This window comes from Lygodium microphyllum, chromosome 8 (assembly GCF_053477565.2).
Source record: "Lygodium microphyllum isolate KBCC chromosome 8, Lygodium_microphyllum_v1.1.10, whole genome shotgun sequence".
Classification (NCBI taxonomy): domain Eukaryota; kingdom Viridiplantae; phylum Streptophyta; class Polypodiopsida; order Schizaeales; family Lygodiaceae; genus Lygodium; species Lygodium microphyllum.
This window is the reverse complement of record NC_141142.1, coordinates 163,840,210-163,854,173: the sequence shown is the minus strand read 5'-3', so window position 1 is coordinate 163,854,173 and position 13,964 is coordinate 163,840,210. Positions and strand designations below refer to the sequence as shown.

General features: G+C 41.0%; 1 protein-coding gene across 1 annotated transcript in view; it reads right to left on the bottom strand.

Moving 5' to 3' along the window:
* The window catches only part of LOC148033103 (pentatricopeptide repeat-containing protein At4g18975, chloroplastic-like), a 59,663-nt gene that overhangs the window by 29,310 nt on the left and 16,389 nt on the right, over window positions 1-13,964 (bottom strand). The window contains exon 3 of the mRNA XM_087683832.1: window positions 1,342-1,516. Coding sequence (XP_087539958.1) covers window positions 1,342-1,516 — 175 coding nt within the window. The remainder of the gene's footprint in view (window positions 1-1,341; window positions 1,517-13,964) is intronic.

Below are 13,964 nucleotides of genomic sequence, written 5' to 3'. Positions count from 1 at the left end.
ATCTCCCACCATCTCCTCCAGTGGTTCCCTCATACCTCCCATCCCTTTCAAAGGGAGACGATATTGGTGATGTGGTTGTGGATTCCCTGGCCCTTTGTGTTTCTAGGAACTTAAGGAGCTTCTTCAAAGATTATAGTCTATTTTCGGCCTTTCTTTCATGTGGGGACCTCTTTCCTTCATCATTGAGCCACCATCCCCTACTGCTTGGCCCTTGGTCCCTCTTGTTTCCTTGCATGTTATAGTTCCTTGCTATCATCTCACAATTGGGTCAAAGGCTCAACTCACCCATCCCTGACTAGAGATTTCAAGAATGATTTGTTGGAGGCCTCTCCATATCCCTTGGCCTATGATGGCTTCCCATTGGATCATTATTTCATCTAGAGAAGGGGCTTACTCCTTGGTTGGCATTCTTCGTTGAGACAAACTACATTGGTACTCTTGTTGCCATCCTCGGATCCGCATCTCCTTTGGCATTCAGCCACATCTACGATTTGGGAGGGGGTGTTAGCAGGCATGTATGCCTTGTATCATCGCCTCTTGCTTGTGAGCCTCAATGTGAGTCAAACGAAAACATTAGGATTTCTATCATTTTCATTGTCTATGATTTTATGTGCTTTAGGCACTTTAAATGGAGGCCTAGCCACTTTATCACCAATTGTGACCCCAATTTACCTATTTATAGGCGGCCTACCCTCATTCATCACATCATTGTGATCATTCAGCCAGCCCTCCTCATTCTCTTTTATCCCCTGGCTACCATCTAGCGCCCACACTGATGCTTAGTGCTGCCTATTGGGGCTGACCATTGCAGCCTTGTATCTTTCAGCTGTTGTAGTCAATTTGTTCCTTCTCTCTTGAGTTCATTCAGTTTACTTCTCTCCATGTTTACTTTCTCTTTCCTTTTTGTTGCACACTCACACATAATTGGGCTTACATTTTTTGGAATCTTGAGTTGAAGTATTGTGGAGGTCTCAAAGGTCACAATCATCTAGATCTTGCTACAACTTGCTTACAGCATTTTGTGTCTGTGTGTATGCACGCCCGTGTGTGTACGGTATACATACATCCATCAGCTCTACAACCCATTGATGGCATCCTTACACTCTAAAGACCAACAACAATATCAATGAGCAAAAGGCAAGGTGCACCCATGAACATATCAACCCCTACCCCATAAATAGCATAGCCCAACTGTTTGGTTCCAGCTACAAGTTTAAAGACTTTGTAACTTGTATGTAGAACCTTTTAAGCCTACATGTTTTGCTCTCTTGCTATTGCTTCCTAGAACCAATGAGATGAAAAAGCATCACAATAGTCAAATTCCATGATCATTAAACCTACCTTTTCAATAAGCTCCACTGCCTTTGGACTAGACCCATACCGTGGATCTTTCTCTCTCTTTCGAGTTACACGATTTTTGCTTTCTTTTTTCAGTTTCTTCAATTTTTTAAAGCTTGGATCCTTAGTCGTCTTTTGAGAAGTTGTTTTCTCAGATGCAAGCACCTGTAAATCCATGCTGAATGGATAGATATGAAAATATTGACTTATATGCAGTTTAGAAAACGACAAGGATAACGACAAAGACTTAAAAAAGAACAACTTAAAGCTAAAAAGTGATTTCATTAGTTGCTTGTCAACTAACTCCAAGTTGAAATGCATTCTATTTCATCTCATGACATAATGCATAGAATGCAGTATATAAGTCTTCGAAACTTTAAAATGCAAGGGCAATGCAGAAGGATTGCTGCAGTTGAGCTCAGCTGCCCACATTCTGCCATTTGCATCTCATGCAAACAGCTACACTTCATCCAGCATATTGCTGAGATTTTCACCACAATTTTGGTTTTCTTAGCAGTGTTTCTCTTTTCTTTTTTCCCAAAGCATTTCTACTTAACCCTACAGTTTTATTTTCTTTTTCTAAAGTAAGCTTTTATCCAAACTTTTCTTTGAAAAAATATTTTCCCTCTCAACAGCCCATGATCACAAACTAAACTCTTAACCACAACTGTCTCTTACACACTGTTTCAGAGATGCAGCCACCTAGGATACTATGGAGCACACATCAAATAGACCTCGGGCCTCACCACAGGAAGTCCCATTCGATGAGCCACAAAGAGATTCACAGCACACATGCCCCACCAGTCCATGTTGGAGGAGACAAATGTTACTAGCACCATCATTAAGTTACCCAATCATGATACTTTTGTTGGAGGTCACTCAAAAATATACCTCTTGATTACTCACATATGCTCCAAGTGCTAAATGTTGTAAGGCCCCCATATGAGGAGGACCATGATGAGCAATGAACATTAGTAGGGTTGTAAGTTCAGACACCGGAAGTAGGGAAACTGCAAAACGTTTCACCCCTCAAAAGTAGAGATGTTTTAGATTTTATGGTAATGAGTCTATTAGGGTGAGGTTGGGCTTTTATCTTGAATTTATCTCAAAGGTTCTGGTTTGAGCTGGTACCATACTATTGCTAATGATGCTTGAAAAAGCTTTAATACAGAGCAATAGTGTATCCTTATATATTAAACAGCATAGTTTCATACATACAGAATGAGTACAAAGACCCTCAGAAAAGTAAGAAAAAACCAAAAATTTTCATTTAAAAATCATGTGTCAAACGTCCACTTCACTAGGGCATGTCACATTTCAGTGAAACATGTCAAGCATTTCCTGCTTTTAGCACCAAAGAAATACATTTCATGTTTACCCTAATTGAAAGGGGTCTAATCTTGTGGACTAGACGGTTACGTGGTGGCCTATGTGGACTTGACCATTGGGTCAAGTGTGAAAGAGTTAATGAAGGTAGAGTACACACCCAAGATACTTTACATCAGCTATTGAGTTATCAAGTGCAACTACCAATTGGGTTTGGGGTTGGAACCAATGTTTTCATGGGTTTTAGGGCAGGCTTTCTTGAGGCCTGTTTATTCACACTCATCCACTCTCAGTTGTATCTCACATCACTGCATCCTTGAAAAGAGGGAGACTAAAGAGTATTGCACATCATCATTGTGCCCATACCCTGGTGGTTTTGTGTTGTACATCGCATGCTTCTCTTTCTGGATTCCCTTGCCCATTCAATTCGAGTGCTTATGTTCATCTCTTTGTGTCAATGGTTATGCTTTGCCTTTTCACACTTCTATTCATTTACACATTCTCACCCAGCATCAAATGGCTAGAATCTTCAGATCTGGTGCTGTTTGCTGCTGTTTACTGACTGCTACAGGTCTGCAATTGTTTTTTAATTGTTGTCGTGCTGTCCTGCCTTGCATTTTCACTACTGGCCCTTCATTTGACACTAGACAACCTCTCTCTCAGCTCGGCAACCCATTTTTTGAGCAGGCAACTTGTTGTCCTGCTGCAACAAGTGTGGTAACCCCATGTTTTTAACTGCTGCCTGGTCATGAATGTTAGCCTGCCTATGTTAGTCATGTCGGTCTATCATCTCCTAGTTGTGAGCTCCTATCAAAGTCTAATAGATACATAGGAGCTCTGGCAATTTAGGTGCATTTTCTTCAGTTGTCAGCTTCTTGATGATGACGGCAGCACTAGAGACAGAGGAAGATGACAGATTCGGAGTGTGCACCTACCAAGGAAGGAGGAAGATGAATGCCAAGTGCAGGAGGGGCAAGCTATACATAGCCAACTAACCCCAACTCTGGCCAACTCCAATCTAGGGCCAAAAATATGGCCGGCCAGCATTTAATGCTGATAAAAATACCAAAAACACTCCAAAAAATCCAAGAAAGGGTCCATGGACAATGTCTAACAGGTGAGGCAAATTGATGTATGCAAAAACTATTCCGGAAATGCACACAAAATCCCGACTGGAGGAGAAAATGCACTAAAAGACAATAAACTAACTGCTCTAGAATGAGCTCTCTCCTCCATCAAGACAAGTGACAGATAGGTCAAAGCTCCTAAAGTCCTCCTTTGACTCAGACTAAGGCTCATGGGCAAAATATAACAAGGCATGACAAACATGACTAGACCATTAGTTAGTGTCCAAGCACCACCTGAGAGACTTCAATAAGCACCACAAGAGAGAATTGGAGCACCACTCGAGAGGGTCTATGCCTAAAAATATAGCACCGACTCCACCCATTTGTTATCCCACACATTCATTCCTTCTAACACTTTGTCACTCTCTTCCATATTCTTCCCTCCTTTCTCCATCCTCTCCACTGCCTTTCACACCCCGCAAGAAGGACACTACATTTCATGGCTTCTACGTCCATCTCCACCTGGCGTTCTGCAGCCTGCATCATCTGCTATCAGCCCTTCTCACCTAGCATCATCATGAAGCTTGCATCAATTTCCCAACAATTGGCGTCATCGTCAATGCTGCATTTGGCAATCTGGTGACTCCTCCTTCATCCGCCAACCTCTCTCCATCAAGTGTCAACTATCTAGCTGCGTTTAGCAGTCTGGCATCCTTCTCACCATGGACGACAGTTTCAATTGCAACATCTAGCCCTTTTGAGGCTATGTTTGAGCATCTAGCAAGCAAGCCTATCCTTCTTCACCCTCTGCAGTATGCATCATCTTCTTCCTCGACTCCAACGACCTTAGAGGATTGTGATTCGCTTCCTCGACAGTTGTCCATCTTCAACATTACTTTCTATACCCTACTACCTAGAGGACTGTGTTTCGCTACCTCTACAGTTAAAATTTTCTACATGTGTTACCGCCTAATCAAACACGACAATGCAATCATCTTTAGAGCTTTGGCTCCATTGTATCAGCTTGATTCACTTAGCATGATTCAATGATTCATCATCATTCTTCTTCTTCTATATTTTCTCTGAGTTTCTTCTTCTCTTAATGTTTGCCGTACATTCCGTGTTTCTCCCTACAAACCCTACTGTCTCTCTCATATGGTATGAGTGCATACTATTCCCTCACACTATTTTGACACATGTTACTATGTTCAAAACACTACAAAGTTTCTATGTCCCATAAGAAAACCCACACTTTGATCTTCCCTCATCTATAAATAGATGGGTTGCATGGTCATTTGCATCCCTTATCGCTCTATGATCATCCATCAACTAGTGCCTACATCCCACTATTGTCCATACCCCTACTAGCACATATCTCAATTCGTGGTGTTGTCCAACTAACTCTGTCAAAGTGGGGGGGCCAATGGAAGCCTAAGAAACAGTTATAATAGACTGCACATAGAGTGCACAATGGAAGAGGAACACAAACAAGGAGAGAAAAGAAGAAGAGAAAGACACCAGGAATGGAAGAGAAATCTAGGACAAATGCTGAATACAATGGTGGACTGACCAATCCCTACGTGCAGCCTAAAGCATCAATGAGGGCATCAGATCATGTTGAAGATGATCATGGCTACATAGCAAACAGAGTCAAGAGTCAGAAACAGAGACAAAGACATAGAGATAGAGTGTGCAACCTGCAAAAGACAAAAGATGATAACCTGCCCCAAACTAATTGGCTATAAATAGTCATAGGTCACACAAAGTGAACTACCCCATTGGACTTGTATCCTAGCTAATCTTCATAGGCCTAAAGGAATCACAGGAAAGTAATTCACTCATGCATCCTCCATGAGCCGCCAATACCACCGAGGAATGGTGATAGGCTCATCCTATTGTGAGGAAGGCCATGAGGCCCCCAATACCTACAATGCAACTATTTGAGATATGCACTTCCCCTGACTACATAAAGGTGCATCCCCCTCATTCATAAAAAGGGGGCTCCTCCTCACACGGCTCAAGACCCCTGAGACTCATGAGGAGATGGGATAAGAGTAGAAATACTCAATGAATAAGGAATAGAAGGAGCCGTCAAGGATGGAAGACAAGTTGAAGTGGGGGAAGTGTTGGGTGTAAAGGACCTTTACGCGCTCTCCTGTGTATATATTACTTCACACATATGAACCCACCCTAACAGGTGTAAGTGTATTGTACCCTAAGTATAAATACATTATTTTATTCTTTGTGTGTACCACACTGGTACACACCTATCTGACGACTCACTCTCACTCTATCACTGTCAAACATTATTCAGCTCTGTGTCATTCAACTCCTCCATTAACGTGCCTGCTCTCAACTCTCTTTCTCTATCTGTTTCCGCTTTGTCTCTGCAAACTGGTATCAAAGCCAATGGCTCACGCAAGCAGGCAATCGGTCTATTAGGTTGTTGAGGAGTAGACGAGCAAGTATCAGGTGACTGACTGGTCAGGTGCAGCTAACGGGCCAGGCGATTGACTGGTCGGGTGCAACTAATGGGCCAGGCGATTGACTGGCCGGGTGACTGGTCGGGTGCAACTAACAGGACATGTGTCAACAATCGAACAATGCAAGCGTAACCGGCCAAGCAACTGGTCGGGTGCAAGCGTAATGGGCGTCAGACGAACAACAACTAACGGGATTGGAGGAGACTGCTACGCGGCTAGACTGGAGGCATGCAACACGACGGAAGGCTCACATGTGACGGGGACAATGTGTCGAGCAAACGTCATGCGCCCGCACGGATGACGGGCAAGTCAATGCCCTGTTTTTTTTTTTTTTTTGAAATCAGAAATTTTTCTAGTCTGATTTATTACCTTCTCTTCCATGTGTTCACGTGAGCAAGCACAGAGCCTGAATCTATGCAAGTTTCCCCCTTAAAATTTAGGGCTTTTTTCAAATTTGGTGCCTAACACAAATTCTAGTGACTTCTGAACGATAAATTGAAGACATTGAGTACACGGGCCTCAAAAATTTTGGACATTCTCAAATGCAAGTGAAATTTTTGCTTGGTTGAGCCAATTTCTTGGAAATTGTGCACTCTTGGACCCCAAAATTTGGGGCTTTTGCAAAAATCGTGAAATTTCTGCAACGTTAGCATGTACTTGATACTCAGGAAGATGTATTTATGCAATTGGGGCACATTCACTGCAGAAATTTTGGGCCTTTTCACATTGGTGATGTATTTTTGAGTCGTTTTGAGACTGGACAATGAAATTTGCAGCAAATTCACTGCTGAATAGGAGTCTTTTGAGTACTGGATGCTTCAAATGTTGAAAAAGGGCAGTTTCTCTTGGTACATGTACTGCTGAATACTCATTATGCACTGAAACAGTGGTCAATACAGCATTTGGGTCATTGCATTTGGGAATTTTGGTGATGTATTGCTGAAGTGGGAGCTATTCTTAATGCAAATGTATCTGATTTGATTCGTGTATATGTTGTAATCAGCACTTGAGACTGAAATTTGCAGCTAAACACCTACTTCTTAGACACCTTGGAAGTACAAGAGTGTGTACTTGTTGTTACAATTCAGAAACCTTGCTATTGGCTGAAAGCATTCAGCCCTTTATTACAGTTGTGTATTGCTGAAGATGGCTAGCAGTGCATCTACATCTGACACAAAGAATCTCTTTGAGATTTGTAAATTTGACGGAAATGGTTTTGATCTTTGAAAAGATCGTATGCAAGGTATACTCTTTCTAAAGGATTGTGATGATGCTTTAGAAGAACATAAGCCCGTTGCTTTGTCAGATGAGGATCGGGCTAAAATGAATAAAAAGGCCATTACTTACATTAAAATGGCTGTCACAGATGATAGCTTGGTTGATATAAAGGGGCTTGATACTGCCTATGTAGTTTGGGCTTGATGAGTCCAAATCTGCCTTAGAGCATTTGAATGCTTTCACGGGTATTTTGAGTCAGTTATAGAATGCAAGTTTGCCAACTTTTGATCCTAAATTGAGAGCTATCTTCTTGCTCATGACCTTGCCCGATTCATGGGAAGCATTGGTTGTGTCATTGAGCAATAACCCCAACTTGACATTTGATGGTGTGCGTAGATCTATTTTGAATGAAGAGATTAGACGCAAGGCAAGTGGGGAAAACAGTGGATCAGCATACGATGTAAGAGAAAGACTTGAAAAAATGTATAGTGCTGCAAATAAAAACACAAATCGCAGCAAAAGCAAGGAAAAACAACAAGATGTAACTTGTTATCAATGTGGTCGCAAAGGGTATAAAAAGCCCGATTGCAGATACTTTAAAAAGGAACAAGAACGTAAAAAGCAGACTAACACAAAAGGTAAAAAGAATGACAAGGATGGTAGTTCTACCCCTGAAGAGAGAGAAAAAGCAAATGTGGTATCTAGTGTTGTTATTGAGGAAATAAAAGATGATTAGAGATGCTGATTTGCTGGTTGCATTTTCAGATCTGCTTGCTATGACAGTGGAGGATACGTATATCACTAAAACAGATGTGATAGATGCTTTGTTGTTAGCTCATGATGGTTTGTCACAATTGTGGATTGTTGACAGCGGTGTTTCTTTTCATGTAACTCCATCTCTGGAGTGTGTTTCTACCTATATAGAAGGTAATCTTGGAAAAGTCTACCTTGGCAACAATCATGCATGTGATATTGAAGAAATGGGCACCATACACCTGGCTCTAGAAAATGGTCAGGAATTGATTCTTCATGATGTTAGGTATGTTCTTGGCATCAAAAAGAGCTTGCTTTCCGTTGGCGGCTAGACAGCAAAGGTTACTTCATTACTTTTGGTGGTGGTATGTGGAAATACAAAAAGGATCTATGCTAGTCACTAGAGATGGTAAAAAGGGGACTCTGTATTATCTCTACTGCAAGGCACTTCCTAGAAAGTTTGTTGCAGTTGCTGAAGTACAATCACACATGGAGTTATGGCACAAGCGTCTTGGACATATGAGCCAAAACGGTTTGTAAGCACTCTCTTCACTTGAAAGAGTTGATGGAAAAAGCTCAAAGCTTGACTTTTGCAATGATTGTGTTTTTGGTAAACATGTAAAGAGTCCATACTCTCATGGAGCCTCTAGAAAGGCATGTATCTTTGATTTAGCCCATTCTGATGTTTGCACCATGCCAATAAAAACTCATAGTGGTTTTCATTAATTTGTGTCTTTTATTGATGACCATTCTAGGAAGCTATGGGTCTACTTGGTTAAGCACAAAAGTGAGGCATTGGATGCTTTCAAAAGGTTTTATGCATTGGTTAATACTCAAAAAGGCTTAATGTTAAAATGCATAATAAGAGATAATGAGGGAGAGTATGTGTCTAAAGAATTCAATAAGTTTTGTGATGACAATGGGATTAAACAAGAGCTTACAGCTCCTTACAATCCATCATCTAATGGTGTGGCTGAGCGAATAAATTGCACGTTATATAAGAAGATTCAGTGCATGCTATAGCTAATCTCTCGAAATCGTTTTGGGGAGAGACACTTAAAACCGCGGTGCATATTTGCAACCGATCTCCACATCGTGCACTTGAAAGTGGCATCCCTGAAGAGGTTTGGTTTGGCAAACCTGCTTCATATGACCACTTAAGAGTCTTTGGCTGCGAATGCTATGTACATGTACCTGTTGATAGCAGAACCAAACTTGACGTGAAATCTCATAGAGGCATCTTCATGGGTTATGGAGATGAAGGTGAAATGGGCTATCGAGTTTGGATTCCAAGCATAAAAAAGGTTCTATGCAACTTGGATGTGGTATTCAATGAGTCAAAGCTGCTGAAAAATGTCACATCTAATGACTCACACAAAAAGAAAGTTAAATTTCAGCATGATCAATTACTTGAATAGCCATCAGCCACTGAAAATTCACCTCCTTTTGATGCTGATTACGACAATCAGCGTATCATTATTGAGCCAGATGAAAATGGGCAACAAGGGGATGCTGAACATCAGCTTGAGCACCAAAATCAACATACTGAAAATGAATTACAGCAATCTGAAATTGTATTACAGCAACCTGAACATGCAGTTCAGCAGCCAAACGATGAGGTCATTGACATTCCCTTGGATGTGGATCCATTACTTGATAACACAAATCATTGGGTAAGAAGGTCTACACGTGTCAGAAGACCTATAGAAAGATTTGATCCTTCTTTGGACTGCATTTTGCTCACAAATGAATGTGAGCCTCTTACATATAAAGAGGCCTTATCATGTGAGTTAAAGAAAAAGTGGGAGCTAGCTATGCAGGAAGAAATGAAGTCACTGTATTAGAATGTTACTTGGGATTTGGTTACATTGCCCAAGGATAGAAAAGCCATTCCTAACAAATGGGTCTATAAAATCAAATGTGTGGATGGCAAACCCAAATACAAAGCCAGACTTGTGGCTAAGGGCTATACACAAAAGGAGGGTATTGATTTTCAAGAAGTGTTCTCTCCTGTTGTCAAAATGACCATTCTTGGAGTGTTATTTGCCATTATAGCATCTATGGATCTTGAACTTGATCAGATGGATGTCAGAACTGCATTTCTGCATGGTGATCTGGAAGAAGAGTTGTACATGAAACAGCTCGAAGGCTTTGTTATACATGGAAAGGAGCATTTGGTATGTAAGCTTAAGAGAAGCTTGTATGGTTTGAAAGAGGCTCCTAGACAATGGTATAAAAAGTTTGATACCTTCATGCTCTCACATGGTTTTAAAAGGAGTAGTGCAGATCACTGCTTATATATTACGAAGGCTGATGATGGAAGCCTTATTATACTTGTGCTTTATGTGGATGATATGCTTATTGTTGGTAAGCATAAAAGCCAAATTAATACATTGAAAAGGCAACCGAATTCAGTATTTTCTATGAAGGATTTGGGTGTAGCTGAACATATTTTGGGCATGCGTGTAACACAAGATAGAGAGCAACAACTCTTATTTCTCTCACAAGAAAAATACATCAGCAAAGTACTTGATCGTTTTTCTACGGCTGATGCTAAGCCTCTTGGTGTACCTTTTCCACCCTATCTTAAGCTTAGCAAAGCAGATTGCCCAAAAGATGATAAGGTAGCCAGTACTATGAAGGGTGTTCCTTATGCTTCAGCTTGTGGTTCACTCATGCATGCTATGGTTGCTACTAGACTTGACATTGCTTATGCAGTGGGAGTTGTAAGCAGGTTCATGTCAAATCCTAGCAAAGCACATTGGGAAACAATGAAATGCATCTTACGATACCTTAAGGGCACACAAAGAAAATGTACTTGCTATGGCAAGGGTACCTTGAATCTACAGGGGTATTGTGATGCAGACATGGCAGGTGACTTGGATACTCGCAAGTCCACTAGCGGGTGTATCTTTACCTTGATAGGTGGGGCAGTTTCTTGGTGCTCTAGATTGCAAAAAATAGTAGCACTCTCTACCACTGAGGTTGGATATATTTCAGCCAATGAAGCTTCAAAAGAAGCAGTTTGGCTTGGTCGTCTGGTCAAGGATTTTGGGCTGCCCACCAAGACACCTGTACTTAGATGTGATAGCTAGAGCGTTGTATGCCTGGCTAAGAATGCCATGTTTCATGCACGTACCAAGCATATTGATGTTCGGTATCATTTTACCAAACAGGTTCTGGATGATGGTCTAGTCACCCTGACTAAGATCAAATCACAGGATAACCCCACAGATATTCTCACTAAAAGCCTTGCAAAGGCTCAACATGAGCATTGCATTAAACTTGTGGGAGTTGGTTAAAGGTTCGCTTAGGACCTTTAAGTGGGAGGTTGTTGGGTGTAAAGGCCCTTTACACGTTCTCCTGTGTATATATTACTTCACACATGTGAACCCACCCTAACGGGTGTAAGTGTACCCTACCCTCAGTATAAATGCATTCTTTTATTCTTTGTATGTACCACAATGGTACACACCTATCCGACGACTCACTCTCACTCTATCACTATCAAACATTGTTCAGCTCTGTGTCATTGAACTCCTCGATTAATGTGCCTGCTCTCAACTCTCTTTATCTATTTGCTTCTGCTTCATCTCTGCAGGAAGGAGAGGAGGAAGGAGTTAAAGACAAAAGAGGGATGTCAATCACTTGGAACAAAGAAAAGGAACTGATGACTTTTTTTCTTTTTTCTTTTTTTTTTGGTTTTTTTTTTTTTAGGGGGGGGATGTGTGATGGGTGGTTTTCAGTTGATAATGAAGAACTACATGCACAAGAAGCACCATCAATCGGGTCATCAAAGGCTATAGTCTCATCAAAGATCACAACCCTGCTCACATCAATCTTTCATGTCTATGCATCGGAGAGCCTATAACCCTTCATGACCATACTATAGCCCACCAAGATAAGCTTCTTTAACTTTGAGTGAAGTTTGTTGCCTCATTTATTCTTGTTCCCATAGACATAAACATCGCACCCAAAGATGTGAAAGTGGGACACAAAGGGCTTCTTCCCAAAGAAAGTCTCATAAGAAGTCGTATCTTGTAATGGTGAAGTCGGAAAACTGTTGCAAATATGCAACATTGTAGGACAATGAGCTTATAAAGCCCACCCTCCTAAGTATCTGTCCAAAGAATATAACTTATGGAAGAATCCTCAAAGATCATAGCACCTTGGGTAAAGACCACGTGAGTACCTAGCTCTATCAAACCATGGACAGAAAGAAGGTTAAAACTCAAATCCAGTACATAAAGCATTTTGGCCATTGAGGCCTAATGATCTAACAAATGGGGAATAGTCTCCACTCCACGAACTGGCACGGAAGAATTGTTACCAATGTTAACCGAACCCCCTCTAGAATGAAGATCCTAAAGTCAATCCTATCATAGGTCATAGGGAAAGTGGCCCCACTATCAACAAGCCATGGTTTCTCATTAGTGGAGGAAGCAAAGATTGTATCCTCAACCTTAAAAAGATGCACAAAAACAGACTTGGTAGTAGCCGAGGTAGCCTTCGAGTCCTTCAAACCATCCTTTGGCTTCAAATGAGGTACTTTTGCCAACACTTCTCCTTGGGATTAGAACCCTTCCCACAGTGCTGAAACTTAGGCTTAGGATTCTTCTCATCCTATTTCCTATTGTTGTTGTTTGCCTTCTTGTTCCCCTTCTCGTTTCCTCCTCCTACACCTACAATAAAAGCTTTGGTAGAGCCAGATCCACTGGCTTCTCTCTCTTTGAAATGCTCATCGTCCTCCAAGACAAGAGGGTAACTCCTCCCAAAGAAGAGTCTTACACACTCGATGTAACAAGAATGATATAGAAAACATCATACTTAGTAGATGGCAGTTGGGTAAGAATAACCATTGCCATATCCTCCAAAGATATCGTCCATCCAAGGGACACAAGCTCATCCCTTATATCCTCCATTTTATTGATGTGGTCCTTCATTGAAGGAGGGTCATTAACCGAGAGCATGTCAAGCTTCTTCTCCAAGGAGATACAATGGGATACGATGGGCAAAAGTCTCAATGAAGAAGAAATAGAAGGAGCCATCAAGGGTGGAAGAGGAGTTATGGCTTTCTTTTTAATATTGAACTAGAAAAAGAGCTCGAGAAAGAGGTGCTACAAGGAATTTACAGGTCTATTATCCTATTAAAAAAATGACAAAAGAAGAGGGAATATTCAGCTATTTGATGTTAATGGAGTGGAGGCTGATAATAGAGATGATTGGGACCAAGTTTGGGCTATCTTCAGTTGCTGCATATGAGTTTACAACAAAGAAAACTGATGTAGAATGAGAGGAAATAAACTCTTTTCTAGGAGAAAGTGGAGAGTTAGTGCAAAAACTGTCTATTCTAGCTAAGCTCACACTTCAAGGCATTAATCCTTTCTGTGTGCAAGTCTGATCCCAATATGCTTGAGTTTCAATCCCCGAGTGCCCAATCAGGTCATATAGGTGAAAGTGTGTACTATCTTTCTTTTAACCCACTACATGGGTCCACTATAACCTATGAGCAATCATCATTGGCCAGCTCTAATGCACTTTTTAGATATCTAGTAATTACAAAGAAAACAAAAATAAATAATTAAATATACAAATTAATAAAATGGATACAATTTTTTTTTCTATTGTGAGTTTTTGAGATGCCCCTCTTGCCACAATGATAACATTGTGCCTTTGTTTTCATCTTCTTATCATCCCGCTTTGAAGCTACATAAGACTCCTAATAGCCACCATATCATGATGAAAGTCTACCCTATACGCACAAAGAAGCCTCATGCTC